We start from the raw sequence: 20,231 nt of genomic DNA on the forward strand, positions 1-20,231 counted from the left end.
AGGAGGGTCCGGGGTGCCTCTCTTCAAGAAGGAAGCAAGGGCCAGCCTGGAGCAACCAGACCAGCAGCAGTGATGTCGTCGGGCGTCGTTCAGAAGGCCACAAGCCAGCCGGCTAGTAGCCAAACAACGCGATGCACAGCAAACAGCAGAAGGCCCCACGCAGATCATGGAGATGCAGGGAGGCTGATCTTGGGTGCTGCAGCTGTGCAGGGTCGGGGCTTCTAGGACCCCAAAGCACTCACCCGTGGAGGACACGGTGGGCTTGCAGTAAAGATGTCGTGCAGTCTTGGCGATCGTCGGTCCATCGAGGTCTCGTCGCACTCACGGTTCTCAGCTTGGCTGTAGAGGTGAGTAGAGGTCAGAGGTGCCAGGGAAGCCGGGTCTCGTCGAGCTGGGTCGTCGGATTCGTGATGAAGGACTTGCAGCAGACCGCAGTGTTCTTTAGGATGGTGCCCGCTTGATGCAGGGTGACTACTCCTTAGCCACAAGGGAGCATCTTGATGAAGAAATCGTGAAGTCCTTTCGCAGAAAGTCGTGTCTTGATTCCAAAGATGATCTAATTTGAACAGGGGGCCCGCTCCCATCTTTATACTAAAAAAGGGGGCTGACCCGGTGACTAGGTCCTGCCTATGGGTGGGACTAGGTGGGGGGTGGTTACACCCCTCAGCCATGCCGGACTTCCCCAGGCCAGGGGCTGGTGTGCCCCTGGAACTGGTTCAGACCGGCCTATGCGTAGTGAGCACCGGGGTGCCACTCAGCAGTCACCTTCCTGTAAAGCCCTGCCTACCCAGGATACACAAAACCATGTCTGGGACGGTGCTAGCACCGCCCCTGACAGGAAACCCTTTGTCCAGGCTCCCCTCGCTGGAAGGACTCCCAGCTGCAGGGGGTCAGACTCGTGTCTGTGGTGGCAGCATCCATTTTGTGGAGCTGAGGCTTCAGTTAACTTTAACCGGGGTTCACAGTTACATACATGTCGTGTCCCTCTAGAAGGGTGGAATGCTAACCCCGTCGCCAGAATTGGCGAGGGGTTAGTATTCCAATTCGTATGACACCTTACTCGACATGTTTTGATAAAGCAATACCAAAGTTAGCATTTAACCGCGAGGATTATAATGCACTTAAGAGTATATGGTATGCGATATCATGGAACAGCTATTAGGACTTGGTTCCGCAAGCTGCAGACGGGCTCAGCTCATGCCAGAGCACCATCTCACATGATTCCAAGCACTCTGCCTTCAGGATTGTCAAGGCCTGCCATAGGAGTGACTGATAGGAATCCGTGTGTCCATTTTTAGGGTTAGGTATAGGTATACTACACCTACAGCAAAGCGTGTTTACACGACTTTGCCCCAGCTGTCATGCAGCCAGTTGTGTCAAATTTAAGAGGCCAGCCAGGGGTGGCATAATACATGCTGCAGCCCCTGGCAGCCCTGGGTACACCTATGCCCTGAGTTACAGGGTCTGATAAGGTGGCCCAGTACCAATTGGTAAATGCACCTAGGGTACATGTCGTAATTTAGAAAGAGAACAGCCAGGCTGTGGGTCTGATTGGCAGGCCCACAGCCAGAGAAAGTCGTAAACCAGTGAAACAAAAGCAAAAAATCTGGGTGATCATAGGATTGCAGACCCTACTCTCCTACAACAAGGTATCTCCAGCCACAACTGGATGTGACCCATTGCACGTGTCCCGACGTCTGGTTTCATGTTGGGAATCTGGTCACATGTCCCAAGACGACAGTGGACCTGGCTGCATTGGCCTGGACTCATGATCCAGGCTCGGACAACCAACACGGGTTGGTACTGACTGGTGTTTGTGATGGACTCCCCAGAGGTGGACCTGGGCGCTTTCCTACGTTTCTCATTCAGGCATGCTGCTGCATTGGTATGCATATTGTGACACTTATTTTGGCTGTACTGACACGCACTTGTTGATAAAGTTTCTGCACTTTCACTTGTCTCCAACTGTGTTGTGTCTTGATTTGTATGCCAATGTGTGTGTCACATACTCTCTGGCTCCCTGCCATACGTGCATTGCTACCCCATCAGGACTGTTGGTTTGTACTTGTACATTATCAAGTCCCTGTTTCGTGCTTTGCCAGATGTGTATGGCAGTTTACCGGCCACAGACGGGTGCACTTGTGTCCTGTATTCGGTTGTGCAAATGTTGGTGTTTGTACCACATTGTGTTCGATGTTGGGGTGCTCTGCTTCCTATGTGTGTGTGCTGCATTGTGTTTGAGATGTCCCTTAAGCTCTGATTTGGCTCACCCTTCTCCCTTTCAGGCAGTGTGGTTTTCACTTCTGTGCTTGTTCAGTGGTGTGATATTGCCGGGTTGTGTGACTTGTGCTCTTGGTTGGTGTTGTTACTCTTGGGCATGTTTTTTTTGCAGTTGTGCTGTGCTTAATTGTGCATGTGTGCCATTGTGCCCATCTCCCCCATCCCTCCAGTTTCTGCTGGTTCCTCTCCCTGTTTCTGTTGTGTCTGTTGTTTTGGGCAGTTTCGGGTCCCCAAGTTCTGCCACCATCTCCAGACTGATGTGGTGGACACCATTTACTCCATGTCATCCAGCTCTTCGTGTGGCGCTGGACTCCCTCCTCCAGTGTGCATTGCTTCCTTCTTGTTGTTGGCGTGTTCCTGCTTGTTTGTGCGGTTCACATCATTCTGGAGGTTCTGGTTTTCTTCTATTATCCTCCTCCGCTCTCAGGCTGCATTCACCTTGTCCAAGATGGCCTGCCTGTTCAATGTTTTGTTGCCAATGGGGCTTGTGGGGTTGTATACTGGCTCGGGTTGCCTCCATTGTGCTTTGCTGTTGTTTTCTGTTTGGTTTATCTTTCTTTTTCAGGATTTTGTTGTGCTTATTCCCACCTGCCGTGTGTGTTGCGGGCCTGGCGGTGCTTATCCCTGCTTTCCTCATCGCGAATTGGCTCATCGCATGTTTTTTTGTGTTGTGGTTTGTGTTTATATCTCAGTCGAGGTGGTTGTATCGCGGATATTAGCCGCGGTTTCAGCAGACTATTGCATGGTACTGCCGTTTTGTGAATTCCACGATGAGACTGGGTTATTTTCTCACGATAGGCTGCGATGTATAAAGATGAGTTAACATTTTAGGAGATCTTTAGCACACGTTCTTGTCAATATACCCCTCAGTTTTGGAGTGTCCTCCACAACAGAGGTGTTTCAAGACGTCATAACGGAGGTTTTGTCTGGACAGGTGGGCATCATCAACGTCAGTGCTGATGTCCTAATTTTCTTGCAAACACTGGAGAAGCACCATGTGCTTTTGAGAGCAACCATGCAGTGCCTCGTGTAGCAAGGACTGATGCTACACAAAAGTAAATGCTTGTTGTACACCAACAAGGTGGAGTTCTTTGGCTACAGATTCTCCCAAGATGGTCTCCAGGTAGATCCGGCAAAGGTCGAGGCCATGAGAGCAGCTGTCATTCCGGAGAACCTCACTGAGATGCGCAGTTTCCTGGGGATGGCCAAATTTTGGGAGAGTTTCATCCCCCAGCTAGAAACCATTTCTGAACCCTTTGAAGCGCTTATGAAGAAAGACACGCCGTGGGAATGGTCAGGTGCAGCATCACAGGTGTTCCGGGATGTCAAGAGAACTCTGTTGCAAGGGGCCACCGTGGTGTACTTCAGCCCTGGCAGCCAGACAGAACTTATTGTGGATCCCAGCCCGACGGGACTAGGTGCAGTGCTTCTACAGGAAGATCCTCGTGGTGAATGAGTACCCATTGCATATGCTAGTTGTGGACTTTCTGCAGTAGAGACAAGATGCGCCCAAATTGAGAGGGAGGCCCTCGCCATCAGTCGGGCCTGCAACATTTTCACATTTACATGTGTGGCCACAAGTTTCAAGTCATCACCGACCACAAGCTTCTAGTTCCACTGTTCAGAGGAACGGCGCGAAATGGATCACCTCAAATAGAGAGATGGGTGGTGCAGATACAACAGTGCAACTTTGAGGTGGCATACCGTCCTGGGAACAATAATCCTGTGAATTTTTCTGTTGCGCCACCCACTGGCAGCTGATCCAAGAACGCAGAGAGAGACTGACAATATTGCTGAGGGTTTTGTAAAAATGTTCACTGAACTGACGTGTCCCCGGGCACTATCTCCAGAGGAGGTTGTGGAAGCCACCAAGGAAGATAGCTGCATCAGAAGAGTGAGAGAGATGCTGAAATAGCATCAGTGGAAGGATTTTCTGGCTGGTATTGGTAGTCTTACGGATGAGGAGCGAGAAGCTAGGAGTGCACGTGGTGATGTGATGATGAACTAAGTGAAAGTACTGAAGGGCTCCTGCTGAGAAGCCAGCAAATTGTAATACCTCAGAGTCTCTGAAGGCGTGCTGTTGAGCTAGCTCATCAAGAGCACCTAGGGCTGGTGAAGACGAAGGCACTTCTGAGGACTAAGGTGGGGTTTCCCGGAATGTGTGGGCTGGTGGAAGAGGTCAATGCGTGGCTGCCACTAATGTCGGCTTACTGGTTGTGAACCCTCAACAACGCTGGTAATCACTGAACGTCCCTGTACCAAAACATGATCATCAGTGAGCATGGATTTCAGGAGCTTCCCGGACAGTCGCATCCCTCTGGTGGTAGTAGCCAGCAACACCAAGTTTCCGGCCATGGAGCTTGTCCGTTCCAGTGCGCTTGAGTGCATCAAACCAGCTCTGGAAAAGATCTTCACCATGATGGGACTACCTGATGAAATTAAGGTGGACAACGGTCCTCCTTTTCAAGGCCAGAGACTACCTCCACCACCTTAACATTAAACACCAGAGGATAACTCCCCAATGGCCTCAGGCCAAAGGGGCGGTGGAAACATTCATGAGGAAACACAAAAAGGCACTCCGGATAGGAGTAGACCAAGGAGTATAACAGGAAGGATGTGTATATCAATTTCTGAGGGCATACAGACAAACGCCTAATATCACTACTGGGTGTGCACCAAGTGAGCTCATCATTAAAAGGCCGGTAAGGGACCTGGTTTTGGCGAGTTCCATGCAGGAACCAAGAATGTTGGACGTGGCCGCTACCCAAGCCAAGAGGCAGATGAACAATGACATGGCCAGTCGAAAGAGGAAAGCATGAGAGTCGGTGGTCAGACAAGGAGACCAAATTGTAATCAAAGACTGACACCCGTAGTGGAAATTTCGTATTCCTTTTGAAAAGGCAGATTGGGAAGTTGTAAAAGTGTGAGAAGCAATGGTCACCGCAAAGAGAAGAGACATGGTGGTCTCAAGAAATATCTCATGGTTCAAGAAAGCGGTGGGTGACCGAAGTCAAGATGATGTGTCCCTATCAGATCCAAGTGCCATGGAAGGGGAACCATTGAGGTCTAGTATGGAAACGCACAGTGAGGACAGGTGTCCCCAGAGTGTGTCTGAAGAGATGACACTAACTCCTCCAGGCAGCATGCAGGCAAGAGGTGATGTACCAGCAATACAGTAAAGGCATCCTTATCAGCTGAGAGCAAATGCGAGATCAACATAGCCAAAAGACTGAGGGACTTTGCGTGTTGAAAATCTGAAAATGTGGAATCTGTATTCCCTGAGCATGGCCTACTGTGGCAGCTGCGCACGCATTTCAATGTGCGCAGTGCTTGTGCTACAACACTGCCACGCTTCTGGATTGCCCAAGAGTAAACGAATGCCACGGGTGGCGGGATGATCGCGAATGGCGAGAAGGAGCTGCGTGCATAGCCACCAGAACCACATGGTCGTGCCTCCATGTGTGGCAGAGAGTTGCAGTGCGGCGAGCAATGTACTCGCTCGGCAAAGGGTGACATCATCCACGGAGCTCACTCAACCTTAAGTGGCACAAGCCTATGACATCCATGGCAAGACATTCTTTCAAGTAGCTAGCCCCAAACACCTGCATCATTTCTACACCGCTTCATTACTTACTCCAGGGTTAGGATGAAGGCGGCGTTGGCACACATACCATGGCCCACATTCCAGGGATAGAGCCATTCATCATGGATGGGGCCTCGTCCGCTCATGCCCCCAGGTGGAAAGTGTGGGTAGAGCGAGTGCTCCTCTTCTTTGAGGCCACAAAGGTGGACAATGAGCAAAAGGGTGCAATGATACTGCATATACGAGGGAGAGACGTCTACAAGATAGCCAAGACGGTGGTGGAGGGAGCACCAAAATCTCACATCACACTAATTGCAGCTCTAAACCCTCACTTCGAGCCTATGGCAAATCAAGATTACAAACGGTTTGTGTTCAGGTAAGAGAGACAGCATCGAGAAGAGTCCCCCGATGTGTTCCATGCACGCATGAAAGAGTTAGCAGGCCCCTTTGGTTTTCAAGATGAGACGGCAGAGATCAAGGGCCAGATTATCCAAGGATGTGCCTCAGCGAAGTTAAGAGAGCGGATTCTAGAGGAGTTGGGGAAGTCATTGGCAGATATACTTACCCTGGGGAAGACAAAAGAACTCTCAAAAGCAAGAGCGGCACATATGGAGGCCGCTCTTCAGAACCCCATCAAGACTGAGCCTGCAGATTAGGGCACCATCAAGTCGAGCCAGAGGCCCAAGGACACAAACGTGTGGCTACAGCGGGGGACCCTCCCATAGACCATCGGAGTACCCAGCAAGGGGGAAAAAATGTACTGCATGCGAAAAAATGAACCACTCCATGAAAGTGTGCATATCCAGCAGTGGATGGACCATGAGGTCCAATGTCAATGTGATCCCAGAGCCTCAGGAACGAGGTAGCGATATGAATGATGACGACCGGGAAGAATACACCGTCCACTCAGTGTTCCCAATAGGGTCCGTGTCCCAAACGCAGAGTCAACTACCACAGTGTCAAGTGGAAGTGGGAGGACACTCCATATCGGCAATAATAGACACAGAAGCAATCATAAACATCATGTTCCACGACACCTACCAGAAAATGACATCTCCTCCGCCACTGGTCCCAGCAAAGATAAAGGTTTTTGCATATGGTCAGGCCAAGCCACTTGCCATCCGAGGCAAGATCAAGACCACCATTGTTTATGATCAGCAGGAGGTGGAAGCCATGGTGTATGTGACGGAAGAAGGACATGGGATGTTGCTTGGGTGTAAGTCAGCAGAAGCCCTGGGCATAGTCACCTTCGCTTTTGGGATTCATCGAGACGATAATAATCCAAATACTGGAGGAGTTCCCGAAGGTGTTCAGTGGCATTGGATGCCTGAGAGAGAAGCAAATTCACCTACATATAGAACCCTCGGTACAGCCAGTTGCTCTTTGACACAGGCGGTTGCCTTTCATCTCAGGCCACTAGTTGAAAAAGAACTGAACAAGTTAGAAGAGGCCGGAATCATCGAGAAGGTGAAAGGTCCAACTCCGTGGGTATCACCCATTGTAGTTGCTAGAAAGCCTAAGCAGCTGGGGTAAGTACAAATTTGTGGATATGCGGATCCCCACTGCAGCAATAAAAAGGGAATGACATTTGACTCCGTCCATTGATGACCTAATAGGGGGGTTAAGGGGAGCCAGCTGGTTCTCAAAACATGACCTTCGGGCTGGATACCATCAGCTAGTCTTAGACGAACAGTCCAGATGCATCACAACATTTTCTACCCGTGTCATACTAAGACAATATCGGAGGCTGAATTTTGGAATATCCAGCAACCCGAGGTGTTCCAGAACATCATCAAGGAACTTTTCGCTGACCTCCCTGGTGTAATGAATGTAAGTGATGACATTCCAGTCCACGCAAAGTCGATACCAGACCACAATACACGGCTAACACAAGTCCTCCAAAGGATACAAAACTCTGGGCTCACGTTACATAGAGACAAATGTGAATTTCTGAAGCAGAAATTAGAGGTTCTTTGGGAGTATCTTTTCGGCAGATGGAGTAGCTCCAGACCCTGAAAAAGTGAGAGACATTAAAGAAGCCCTGGCTCCCACCAATGTGACAGAAATGCGCAGTTTCTTGGGGATGGTAAAGTACTGCGGCAGATTTATCAAAGACCTCTCCTCACTCACAGCACCTTTGAGAGAACTTACCAAAGCTGCAAATCCCTGGTCATGGGGCCCGGAACAGGACACAATACTAAGGACACACTCTACAGCTCCACCATGCTGTGATATTTTGACCTGCAACAACAGACCCACGTTGCTGTGGATGCTGGTTCAAAGGAACTAGGAGCTGTTCTGCTACAAAGACCCTGTGACGGGGACGAGTGGGCTCCGGTGGCATTCGCAAGTAGATTTCTGACTGCCACTGAACAAAGGTATTTCACCAATAGAAAAATAAGCAATTGCAGTGCACTGGAGGTGCTGCCACTTCCATTTGTATGTCTACGGGAAACCCTTCCTTGTTACCATGGACTACAAGCCCCTAATTCCTCTGTTTACTGAAACAGCCTCTAAGCCTCCGCCTCACATCCAAAAATGGATGCTTCAGTTGCAGGAGTACAACTGCAGAATTGAGTAACACCCAGGAACAAGTAATCCAGCAGGCTATCTGTCCCATCATTCCCGAGCTGCGACCCTCACTGAAATGGAGGAGGCGGACGAGATGGAGGAGTATTTCAGGTACGTGGTGAACAGATGTCGCCCGCTACCCATATCGCTGGGAGAATTGTGTCAAGTAACCAGCCAAGATGGATGCTTACAGAAAATACTTGAGGCAGTTAAGACTAAACAGTGGCACCTCCTCAAAAGTCAAGTGGCAATTCTCACTCCTGAAGACAGGCGGGTGATGGAGAGCTTATTCCAAGTGAGACAAGAAATGAGTGCTAACCCAAATGGATGCCTACTCAGAGGTCATCGTTTGGTCATTCCGACGTCCCTTGTGGACCGAGCGGTCAGGTTGGCCCATGCCGGGCATCAAGAAATGGTAAAAACCAAGAGTCGTCTTAGAACCAAAGTCTGGTTTCTCCTCATGGACAGGAAGGTAGAGGAAGCAGTAAAATCATGTCCATGGTGTCTAGCAACAGGGAAACCAAATCATCCTGCACCGATTGTGACAGAAAAACAGCCTGAAGGTCCATGGATAAGTGCCAGTGTGGATTTTGGGAGTCTCTCAGATGGGAGACACTCTTTGGTGGTCATAGATGTCTATTCCAAATACCCAGAGGTAGAAGTGCTTTCTTCCTTAAGTGCTGGGGATGGAATACTAAAACTGGAAAAAGTGATGGCTACCCATAGACTCATCAAGGAGCTAAGAACGGATAATGGCCCTCCCTTCCAGGGGCAAGAGTTTGCATCCTATCTAGGGTCCCTGGGGATTGTTCACAAAAAGATTACGCCAAAATGGCCACAAGCGAATGGAGAAGCTGAGCGCTTCATGCGAATCCTCAACAAAGTCCTAAGAACAACTATGGCAAATGGTGACTCTCTGGGACGGGCCATCTACTCTTTCAGGACTACAGACAAGCTCCTCGTGCCACCACTAGCTGTGCCCCTGGACATCTGTCCATGGGAAGAATAGTAAGTGATTCCATTCCACATCACCCACAATGGGCCCCTGAGAGTGTCAACGAACAGGCTGTTGACAGCAGGAGGAAGCGATCAAACGATCAAGCCAGTCAGCGGCGTGGAGTGCAATGGTCATTTCTCAAAGTAGGAGTTCTGGTTGTAATCCAAGACAGACATCCAGGCAGTAAATTCAGATTGCCTTTTGAAAAGGAGCCCTGGTGCATCACCCACATTCGAGGCACCCAAGTGACTGCACTAAAAGGCCTAGAACTTGTCATAAGGAATGTGTCAGCTATCAAAAAATTCCATCTCGGTCCTTGCTCCACCCTGATCAGCCCCGACGGAGGCAGCCCTGGGCGCGACCGGGAGGAAGGGTCAGAAGGAGAATTTGAAGCAGAGGGAGTTGAACAAGTGGACATCTCTCTACAAAACCAGGTGTTGAGCGCAATGGTCATTTCTCAAAGTAGGAGTTCTGGTTGTAATCCAAGACAGACATCCAGGCAGTAAATTCAGATTGCCTTTTGAAAAGGAGCCCTGGTGCATCACCCACATTCGAGGCACCCAAGTGACTGCACGAAAAGGCCTAGAACTTGTCACAAGGAATGTGTCAGCCTTCAAAAAATTCCATCTCGGTCCTTGCTCCACCTTGACCAGCCCCGAAGGAGGCAGCCCTGGGAGCAACTGGGAGGAAGGGTCAGAAGGAGAATTTGAAGCAGAGGGAGTTGAACAAGTGGCCATCTCTCTACAAAACCAGGTGTTGAACTAACGCTCTGCAGAGCTACCATGGAGGCTGGTGAGGACGCTAATGGCAGCCGTGAGAACCGTGTAGCGCTCTAGTGTTTCTGCCCTCGGGCAGATAGCAGGAAGCACACCCAAACAATGTATCACTCTCTGGCCTGGCGTGGCCAGAGAACTTAAATAAACGGGTCGGGTCGCTCAAGACTTCCGGTCCAGGCTACTGTACTGCTGCGTGAGCGCCCCTTTTTACTGTGAATCTGCCTGTGCGACCTGGTGTGCCAGTAACCCTTTAGCGGCCCAACACTGGCGACGAGGGTGGGATTCAACAGCCCAACCACCCGCAGCTGCACCCGCTGGAACTCACCAGGTGAGAACGCAGCAGAAGAGCGGGACGCGCCTTGCTTGGTCCGCGGCCGCAAGGAGACAGCTGAGAGCTTGCGTCAGCAGCGGCGAGGCCGGTAAGCGGGGCACATGATTGGAAGGCGGCAAGAGCAGACCAGAGGTAGCGGGTGAAGAGCACATGCATCGCGCACGAAGGCCTATTCTCACGCTAAAACGCTCCGCGGCACACCGAGAAGTGCGCGCATGCGCATTGTGAAGCCGGTGCGACACCAGCAGCACTCGGCGGGCGTGAAAGGAGCTGAGCGCTCGAGCCGCCCACTGCCGTTTGACAATAGGGCATAATTAGAAGGAAGAAGAATCTTCCCCAGACGCCGACTGGACTGAATATTCACCTGCCAGAGGGGAGGATCAATCCAAGCAACAAGCAGTGGCAAATGCAAGAAGCAGCCAGGGAGCCCGCGCTAAGGCATAGCAAAAAGCGAGGCAGCCGGCAACACGACATAACAAGCAGTAGCAAAGGCAAAGCAGACAGTAATAATATAAGGGGCACCGGCAACAAGATTGGAGCAGAGCAAGAAAGCAGGCCACCCAAGAGAGTGCCACCTACACAAGATCACACCATGTCTAACCAACCAGCTCCAAATGCAGCGCAGCAGCACCTGCCCAACCGCCACCTCCACAAGCGCACTCGCAGATTCAAGCGATGCCACCTTTCAGCGAGCTTGTTGAACCATCGACCGCAGCCTCACGGTGAGCGCATTGGGTTGGGCGCCTAAATAACTACTTCATCGCGACCAGAGAAACAGACGAGCGGTGAAGAGGTCGCTACTCCTACATTTTGGAGGAGACAAAATCTACAAACTATTTGCACACCTCCCAAACACCAGCGCAACAACCGACTACGATGCGGCAGTCAGAGCCCTGAATGCCCACTTTGACCCACAGCTCAACCCTCACTACGAACGGTTCAAGTGCAGGCAGTCCAGGCAAAGAGAAGGGAAGACAATGGACGCTTTTCATGCCCGGCTCAGGGAACTAGCGAGCATGTGCCCGGAAGATGATCAGGCTAAGGAAGTCATGGCACAACTAATCCAGGGTTGCCGCAATAAGACCTTGAGGACCCTCATACTCAGACAACCGCATCACCCTAGATGAGATTTTGCTCCTCGCGCGGTCGCACGAACTGCTGATATTCGCGCGACAGCAATGGAAGTCGCACTTAATCTGCAGACAGATACGAGCACCCACGTAAAGACAGAGCGAGTGGACGCCATCCGCACACCAACTCGGAGCGGACGAAGACAAGGGCCCAGCAGAGCGACGCAACGTAATCCGTGTGGGTACTGTGGCAAAGAAGAACACAACCCAGACGGATGCCCCGAACGAGGCAAGACATGTTCCAAGTGCGGAATCCCCAAGTGTGTGTAGAGGAGGATTCTGAGGCAAGAACACCGGGGGGAAGAAGTCAGTAACCGGAGAGGTGAGGCACCTATTGCTGGAGGAACCAACAACGTCACGGCCAACGAAGACACCGTCTCGCAGCTATCACCGCCTGGATGACTCCTTGACTGATGAGGAAGGAGAGTGCTACTTCGTGTCATTCGCGAGTGACCTCAAGCGACGAAGAAGACTGCAGCCAAAATGTAGCATTGAAATAGATGGGTCATCAGTGACGGGCCTAATTGACATGGGGGCCACTATCAACGTAATGGGCCTGCAGCACTATAAAAGCTTGAAACCCCGGCCGCAACTCACACCTCCAAAATCCGGATTCTGACATATGGCAGCCAGAAGCCACTACCCCTCCGAGGGAAGATGGTAGTCCAGGTGAAAGCAAAAGACAAGGAAGTCACAACAACATTCCACGTTGTAGACAGGGAGGCAGACCTACTGGTAGGAAGCCATACAGCGGAAGACCTCCAACTAATAGCATTCGCTGATGCGGTAAAGATGCTCTAGACGGAAGACATATTAGAGCTATTCCCACAACTCGAAGGGCTGGGAACCATCAAGAAACAACCGGTGAAGCTCCACATCGATGGTTCTCCAAACTAGATCTCAATACCGGGTATCATCAGCTGAGAGTAGCGGAAGAGAGTAGATATATCACGACATTCTCAACCCATCTCGGACACCACCGGTACAAGAGGCTCAATTTTGGTATTTCATCAGCCGCCAAAATATTCCAGAACACCGTGAGAGAAATACTATCAGGCCTTCAAGGCGTGCTCTACGTGAGCGATGATATTTGATCCACTCAAAGACAGTCGAAGAGCACCATCGGCGACTCAGGGCCACGTTGCAACAGCTGGCGGAACATGGAGTAACCCTTCACAAGGAGGAGTGTCAGTTCTTCCAGAAAACCATCGATTTCTTTGGCTACGTGTTCAGCTCTGACAGAGTCAAAGTAGACCCCAGGAAATTGCAAGCAATCCGGGGTGCCCCTGCTCCGAAAACCGCATCTGAGGTCAGAAGTTTCCTGGGGATGGCGACGTATGGTGCGAGGTTCATCCCTAATCTGGCAACCGTCGCCGAGCCACTCCGCAATCTCACTAAGAAGGAAACTCCGTGGAGATGGACCACGGCAGAAAGCAATGCATTCGAACAAGTCAAATCAGCGCTGCTAGACAGCACCACGATGGCCTACTTTGACACCTCCAGACCCACAGAAATACTAGTCGACGCCAGCCCAGTTGGCCTAGGAGCGCTACTTACCCAAGAGACGGAGCCAGACACTTGGGCCCCGTTAGCATTCGCGAGCAAGGCCTTCACTGCAACGGAATCACGATACTCGCAGATTGAGAGAGAAGCACTCGCCGTAAAGTGGGCGTACAATCACTTTCACCTCTATGTAAGTGGACACCCGTTCCGGGTGGTGACCGACCATCAACCGCTCCTTCCATTGTTCAAAGGGACAGCGCCACATCCACCCCACAGAATAGAACGATGGGCGATACAGGTACAGCAATACCAAATGGACTTAGTATACCGCCCGGGAGCTAAGAACCCGGCTGATTTCTTATCTCGTCACGCTGCCCAAACAAGTGAGTCGGACGCCAATCAAGAATCGAAGACTGAGGAGTTTGTCAACATGGTGTCCAAATGGGCATGTCCCCGGACGATGTCAGTTGACATGATCAAAGCGCACCTCGACGCCGACCCCATCCTCACGTGAGCTGCTCAAGCATTGGCCAGGGTTGGTGGGAAGGTTTCCTCAAGAACCTCCAAGGCTGGAGCGAAGCAGAGAGGAACCAGTTGGCACAGTTCTGGAGAGTTCATGACGAACTCAGTATCTCTGAAAATGGTGTCATCCTGAGAGTGTTGCGAATTGTCATCCCTATGGAGCTACAGGAGCCATCCACGATCCTTGCACATGAAGGCCACCAAGGCACAAAGAGGAGGAAGTCAAGAATGAGGGAGAAGGTGTGGTTCCCTAGTCTTGAAGAGAGTGTCAACACCGTGTTTCGCAACTGCAGATCCTGACAACTCACCAGTAACTCAGAGAACCCAGCACCCGTCATCACGGAGGATCCAGCGCCGTCACCGTGGGCGTGGGTGAGCCTCGATTTTGGAAGCTTCCCTGATGGAAGGATCTCCGTTGTCTTAATAGACAGCTACACCAATTATCCAATAGTGGAGATTGCCCCATCAACAAGTTTCACCAATGTGCAACCTATCCTGGACAAGTCGTTTGCGCTGTTTGGCATACCGCAGGTAATCAAGACAAACAACGGGCCCCCATTCCAGGGCAGCGAATTCAGAGACTTTGTGGGGAACCTCGGGATCAAGCACCACCGGATCACGCCACAATGGCCCCAAGCAAATGGGGAGGTCGAGCGGTTTATGAGGACCATTAACAAGGTGCTATGCATCGCAACAGCGGAGGAGAAAGACCCAGAGACAACTCTCCAAAGCTTTCTACGTGAATACAGGAGCACCCCGCACTGCACCACACAACGATCTCCTTGGTAACTCATGCTGGCCGGCCCGCGGCGGGACATGCTACCCATGGCAGACACCTGGGTCGCTGAGCCGTACGACCCACAGGCAACCCAAGAGAGAAGACGCAACAACAATGACAAACTCAGTCAACGACGGAGGGCTCGATCCCGGATACTAATCCCAGGGGACTCTGTACTAATACGCGCCAGGCGACCTGGTGGAAAGTTCTGCACCCCCTATGAGCCAGGACCATGGACTGTGAAGTCAACGAACGGTACGACTGTCACCGCAGAGAAGAACAGGGGGTAGTAACGCGCAATGTGTCCTGGTTCAAGCAAGTACCACCAATAGCTGGGGCATCTCAGCCAGAAGATCTGCCGACAAGCACCGACCCAGACTTGACCGTTTCGGATGCTGGTGTGCGCGAACCTCCGATGGACAGTCCTGTGCGGCCAGCACCCTCAAGCGGAGAAGCAGGCTCGGGCTGCGTTGTGAAGACCATCAACGACCATATCATCTCAGGCCGAACTGTCGACCCAGCCAGAGACTTGCAGACTTCATGTGTTAATTGGCTAAAGTTTGAAATGTTAACAAAGGACTAATTTGGAAAGGGATGTAGCGCTCTAGTGTTTCTGCCCTCGGGCAGGAAGCACACCCAAACAATGTTTCACTCTCTGGCCTGGCGTGGTCAGAGAGCTTAAATAAACGGGCCGGGGTCGCTCGAGACTTCCAGTCGAGGCTAGTGTACTGCTGCGTGAGCGTCTCTTTTTATTTACTGTGTATGTGCCTTTGCGACCTGGTATGCCAGTAACCCTTTAACGGCCCCACAAACCGGACCGAGTATAGACTGAGAAGAAATCCGGAGCCTTCCTGCCGACTGCCAGACTTCACCGTTGCGTCCAGGTGGGCGCACTGTTCTGTAATTGTTGGTATGTGCATTAGGCTCACCCCGGTGGCGTTGCGAGTTAATGTTTTAGCCTACGCGTTGTGGGCGGAGCCGAAAAAATGGCCTTACCCGAAGTGTGCGTATTTATTCACAGCAGCGGCCTCGGGGCCTCATAATTAGCCTTGACCCAGAAATGAGCTAAACAGCCGGGACAAGCAGATTGACAAGTCCCGACACAACAGTACCAAGCAAACTACATAACACATGCCTACATTTTAAAATGGAAAGACTGTGAAGAGGAGGTAATGATGAGTATCCTTCGCATACTTTAGATGATTTGAAGTCTTGCCTTTCGTGTCCATAATTTGGGTCAGATTTGGACTACTTTTGTTATATTGGAAAATACGAAAGTAATTTCGCTTTCCAAAAAAACGGCAGTTTATAAAAATTACACTAGAGGGCACCAATAGAACGTGAGTTGCTAAATACTTTTCCAGATAGCTGTTCCTCCAACAAGTTGCACCGTCCGCACTAATCAGTTAAATAAAGCGCCGCAGGCCTGCTCGGACCGGCCTCACTTGCCTGTGAGCTATTTGCAAACAAACACTGGTTGCCACAGCTAAGGCTACCGACTACCGAGACAAGCGCTGAGGTAGCGAATGGGCCTGTGGAACATGGATCCTGATTTCATGCTGGATTAAATCCGTCCCTATTCTTTGGATTGCGTACCTGCTTCTTTTATTTTCTTCTCTTCTCGGGCACTTGGTGGGCCTCACTTCTGGAAGCCACATTGCCTTATCATCAGCAACATAAAAGGAAGGCAGATGGCACGCCAAAGCCCTTTGCTGTGACATCCACTTGCGGTGAGGACCTGTTCTTTATGTAAGCTTTTTGGTGCAAGCCCCGAATAAAGATGGATCTACTGAGCTGCCCGAGCTGCAAAATGACTTTTAAATCGTCGCTACTTCTCGAAAAACACCAGGCGAGATTCTGCATCGGAGGCGACATTGGACGAGTGAGAGAGACGCGCACCCCGCACGAAATGGTAAATGTTCTTTCTCTGACACTGCTCCCCTAGGTGCTTTGCTGTTGCGTGTTTGACTGAACATTGCTCACGTCTCAAAATACTTAGGCCTATCTATGTTCTGAAAGCTGACAGGCAACGCATGCTGAGCTGCATTGTGTGTGAGTTATAAAGGGGTGGGCCCTCAAAACTCATGGACCTGGGTCAGTAAGTAAGTACAAAAGGAGGGGTGGTCCGAGTTTGTTAAATAAACTTTTCAATCATTTCATGTTAATACACATCTACAATCACCACAATTGTATTTCGCTGTCGGTAAACTTAGCACAATGAAAGTAGAGTATGCAGTATGCAAAGTTAAATTGTATTTATTCCTTTAGAGGTGTGTTCATTATACTTGTTACTGCATATGATTACTTAGAAACCATCAACATATTATCAATGTAATTGTGAAATCATTACATAAATAATGCTCTCAGTGAGAAAGGGAAAGGGAGTGAGGAGTATGTGAGGGACTGGGTAAATAAAGGTGGTGTGACAATAGAACATCACATTCAAATCAAAAACGCCTTTACAATCAAAATTCGTTTTTTTGGTCCTATGGCGTTTAGGGTTGGCGTAGTCTACGTTTCGACCCCGAGTACGTTTAAGGGTTAGTCTTGCCTCATGTTGGGGTCTTCATCAGGACATAGCGGAGAGCATGAAAACTCCTGGAGTTACACAAGGGCACACGTGAGAGGTCGGGATCGGAGCAACGGTGTGCGGTGTACAGAGAAGCCTACTAAAATGAAGATTTAATGATACCCCATTCTCCATTCAAGAGGAGCCATACCTCAAAACGTAAGGAGCGCACCCAAGCCCAAGACGCGACGCGTGATTCGCCGTTTGTCACTTTTCATGCTCTCCGCTATGTCCTGATGAAGACCGCAACATGAGGCCAGACTAACCCTTAAACGTACTCAGGGTCGAAACGTAGACTACGCCAACCCTACACGCCATAGGACCAAAAAAACGAATCAATCTTACCTATGTGTGATGTGCTTTGGGAACACTTACATTACCTTGATTGTAAAGGCGTTTTTGATTTGAATGTGATGTTCTAATGTCACACCACCTTTACCCAGTCCCTCACATACTCCTCACTCCCTTTCCCTTTCTCACTGAGAGCACTATTTATGTAATGATTTCACAATTACATTGATAATATGTTGATGGTTTCTAAGTAATCATATGCAGGAACAAGTATAATGAACACACCTCTACAGGAATAAATAAAATTTAACTTTGCATACTGCATACTCTACTTTTATTGTGCTAAGTTTACCGACAGCGAAATACAATTGTGGTGATTGTAGATATGTATTAACATGAAATGATTGAAACGTTTATTTAACAAACTCGGACCACCCCTCCTTTTTTACTTACTGAGCTGCATTGTGTGACCGGGAGGGAGCAGGAAAGGACCACATTCACATAAAAATGTCTCTCTTCTTCCCTCTCCCTAGCGCTGGTGCTGATTTCAGCTGCCGAGCGCCACACACACACCTTAGCGCCATAGTGTTATGGTGCGTGCGTGAGTCTAGCATAGGTAGGTTTTGTACAGGAAGGGTATCCTTCTCTTCCTGTACCAATACTATGCTTAGTCACAAGACCGGTCCTAGAACTTCTGGGGCCCGGGCGAAAGGGAAGATGTGAGGCCCCTCTAATTTCCATGTTACATCCAGTCGCGGCCGGCATGACTCGCGGGTGGGGGGTCTCGCGGGTTTCTTGCAGGAGGGTAAGTGGGGGTTATTATAAAATTAAACTTCCCTTCCCGGGTCTGGCGTCGTCTCTGTGCCCGACCTGCTCTCCTGCAGCCCCAGAGGGCCGACCAAACAGTCAGAGCCCTTAGCAGTGTGCAAGCCACTCCTCCCTTGCCCTATAGCAGAATCCCCCCCAACCAAACACTTCTGCTTTCTCGCAGTGCGAGAAGCAGAAACATAACATTTTAGTTTTTGCATTTTATGTTTCTGCTTCTGGCTCTGCGAGAAAGCAGTCGGGCGATGCTTCTCCGCCCTAATAGAGGAGCCATCCTTGGTAACATCACAAGAAGTGACATCACAGAAAGTGACATCGCAGGACTGTTGATCTTGTTTGGCATCACTGAAGAAATCTAATGTGGATATCAGTAACATGGACATAAAGATAAATATACAAATTAAATAAGTCCATATATTTTAAAACTTCATTAAATGGATCACATTTGTCGCATTGGATGTAAAAGCTAGGTGCAGGTATCACAAAGATGGATATTTTATACTCATGTTAACGGATTGTTTCCAGATGAATGCATGATAAACATTCCAGTTCTGTCTCATAAAGGGGAGAGATCCTATTGAGGTAATGAGAGGCGGGATCATTCAAAATATAAAATTACACAAGAAAAAAACCCTTACTTCATGGATTTAATCGCAAAATTTCAAAAGGCTCCCTTGTCTTTCTGTGCCAATATTGTGCCACCTTAGGATGACATTAATACTTAGTCATTTGTTTTAACGTAAATCCTCTCACCAGTATCCCAGAGTCACTGGACAATCTTTTTTGGGTGTGGGTTCTTTACTCGGCAGAATTATGTTAAGTGCAAAAACACAACACATATAATACAAAATTACAAGACACCATTGCAAACAAATTAAGATTGTACATGAGTAAAAATAGACTTAAAACAACTGAGACCACTGCTAAATCATACATTGACTTGAAGGTATGCTTCAGATTGAAGGGGTTTTCACATCAGCGTTTTTGATTTGGTGTTAGACCTGTAGGAAGTAGAAGTGGTTGGCTTTAGCGCTGGTAGAGCCCTGTACAACAATGTTTGTTGCCCCCCCAATGACTCGCTCTGCCACGGATTCCCTCACTGCCACCCTCTACCAGTGTCCCTCAAGACTCCATAACCACATTCTTGCTCAGATGTACTCAATTTGATTTACAGCACTACTGACATCAGTGTAGGGAGTCAGAGAACTTTATATCACACATATTACACAGAGACAATCAATCATACGTGTGTAAATCACAAAAGGTAATGTTACATAAGACAAAGAACTACAAGGTGTAGGTGTCACATGACAATCCTACTAGTAGGCAGTATAGTTTAATAGTGATTTATCTGGAGAAACACAAACTCTGAATTTAGAACGTAATACCATGATTGGGGATTCTCTTTAATAACCAGAATTGATTTCTGTCCAAATGAACCCTTTTTGCATCATTAGGATAATCAAAGACTGTGGAAAAACATAACACTCTAATTTATACCTTGTGTGTTTGCATGTAGCTCTTAGATGACAGTTAATAGCACATTGTTCTGTGTTAGGATTTTGACTTATTAACTGCAAGTAACAAAAGGATCTCTGACAAAAGCAGTAACCCACTGGCCTATTTAGATCATGTTGATTTAGTGATCTGCACAGTACATGTTCTTTGCAGCAGGCACATTAATCCTCTGCTCTACCGTTTGACAAGTCAAAACTTCCACCTGACGAAACACTATCTCTCTCTAGGAAGAAGCATTAATCACCGGAGGAGGCAGCAAGTGCTTTTAAAAATGAAATATACTCAAAAATATGACGCCCCCACCCGCAGTCAGCTCTCAGTGCAATCTCACCAGTTTCATTGCCCCAGAGCCTCCCTGCTCAAGGGTCCTGTGACCTCAGTGACAGAGTCACTGTTGCTCTAGGGTGTGCTGCTTCGTAGGCCTGCGCGCAAGACTGGAGGTAAGCTTCAATAGGGGTTGTAGTGGACAGGCCTTCAAGGTTAACCCACACTTGCCACCGCTATGGTCCACCTGCTGGTGCTCAGACACCATTCTTCTAAGGTCTTTCTGGCTTTCA

The 20,231-nt window shown here is 49.4% G+C and overlaps 1 protein-coding gene across 1 annotated transcript in view; it reads left to right on the forward strand.

The window, feature by feature from the left end:
* The first annotated feature begins 15,989 nt into the window (after nt 1-15,989).
* LOC147727913 (coiled-coil domain-containing protein 17-like) overlaps nt 15,990-20,231 on the forward strand; it is a 751,707-nt gene continuing 747,465 nt past the window's right edge. Inside the window, exon 1 of the mRNA XM_086961839.1 lies at nt 15,990-16,383. Coding sequence (XP_086817965.1) covers nt 16,252-16,383 — 132 coding nt within the window. The 5' untranslated portion in view covers nt 15,990-16,251. The remainder of the gene's footprint in view (nt 16,384-20,231) is intronic.

The sequence above is a fragment of the Lissotriton vulgaris genome, chromosome 3_1 (genome assembly GCF_964263255.1).
Source record: "Lissotriton vulgaris chromosome 3_1, aLisVul1.2, whole genome shotgun sequence".
NCBI classification, from domain to species: Eukaryota; Metazoa; Chordata; class Amphibia; order Caudata; family Salamandridae; genus Lissotriton; species Lissotriton vulgaris.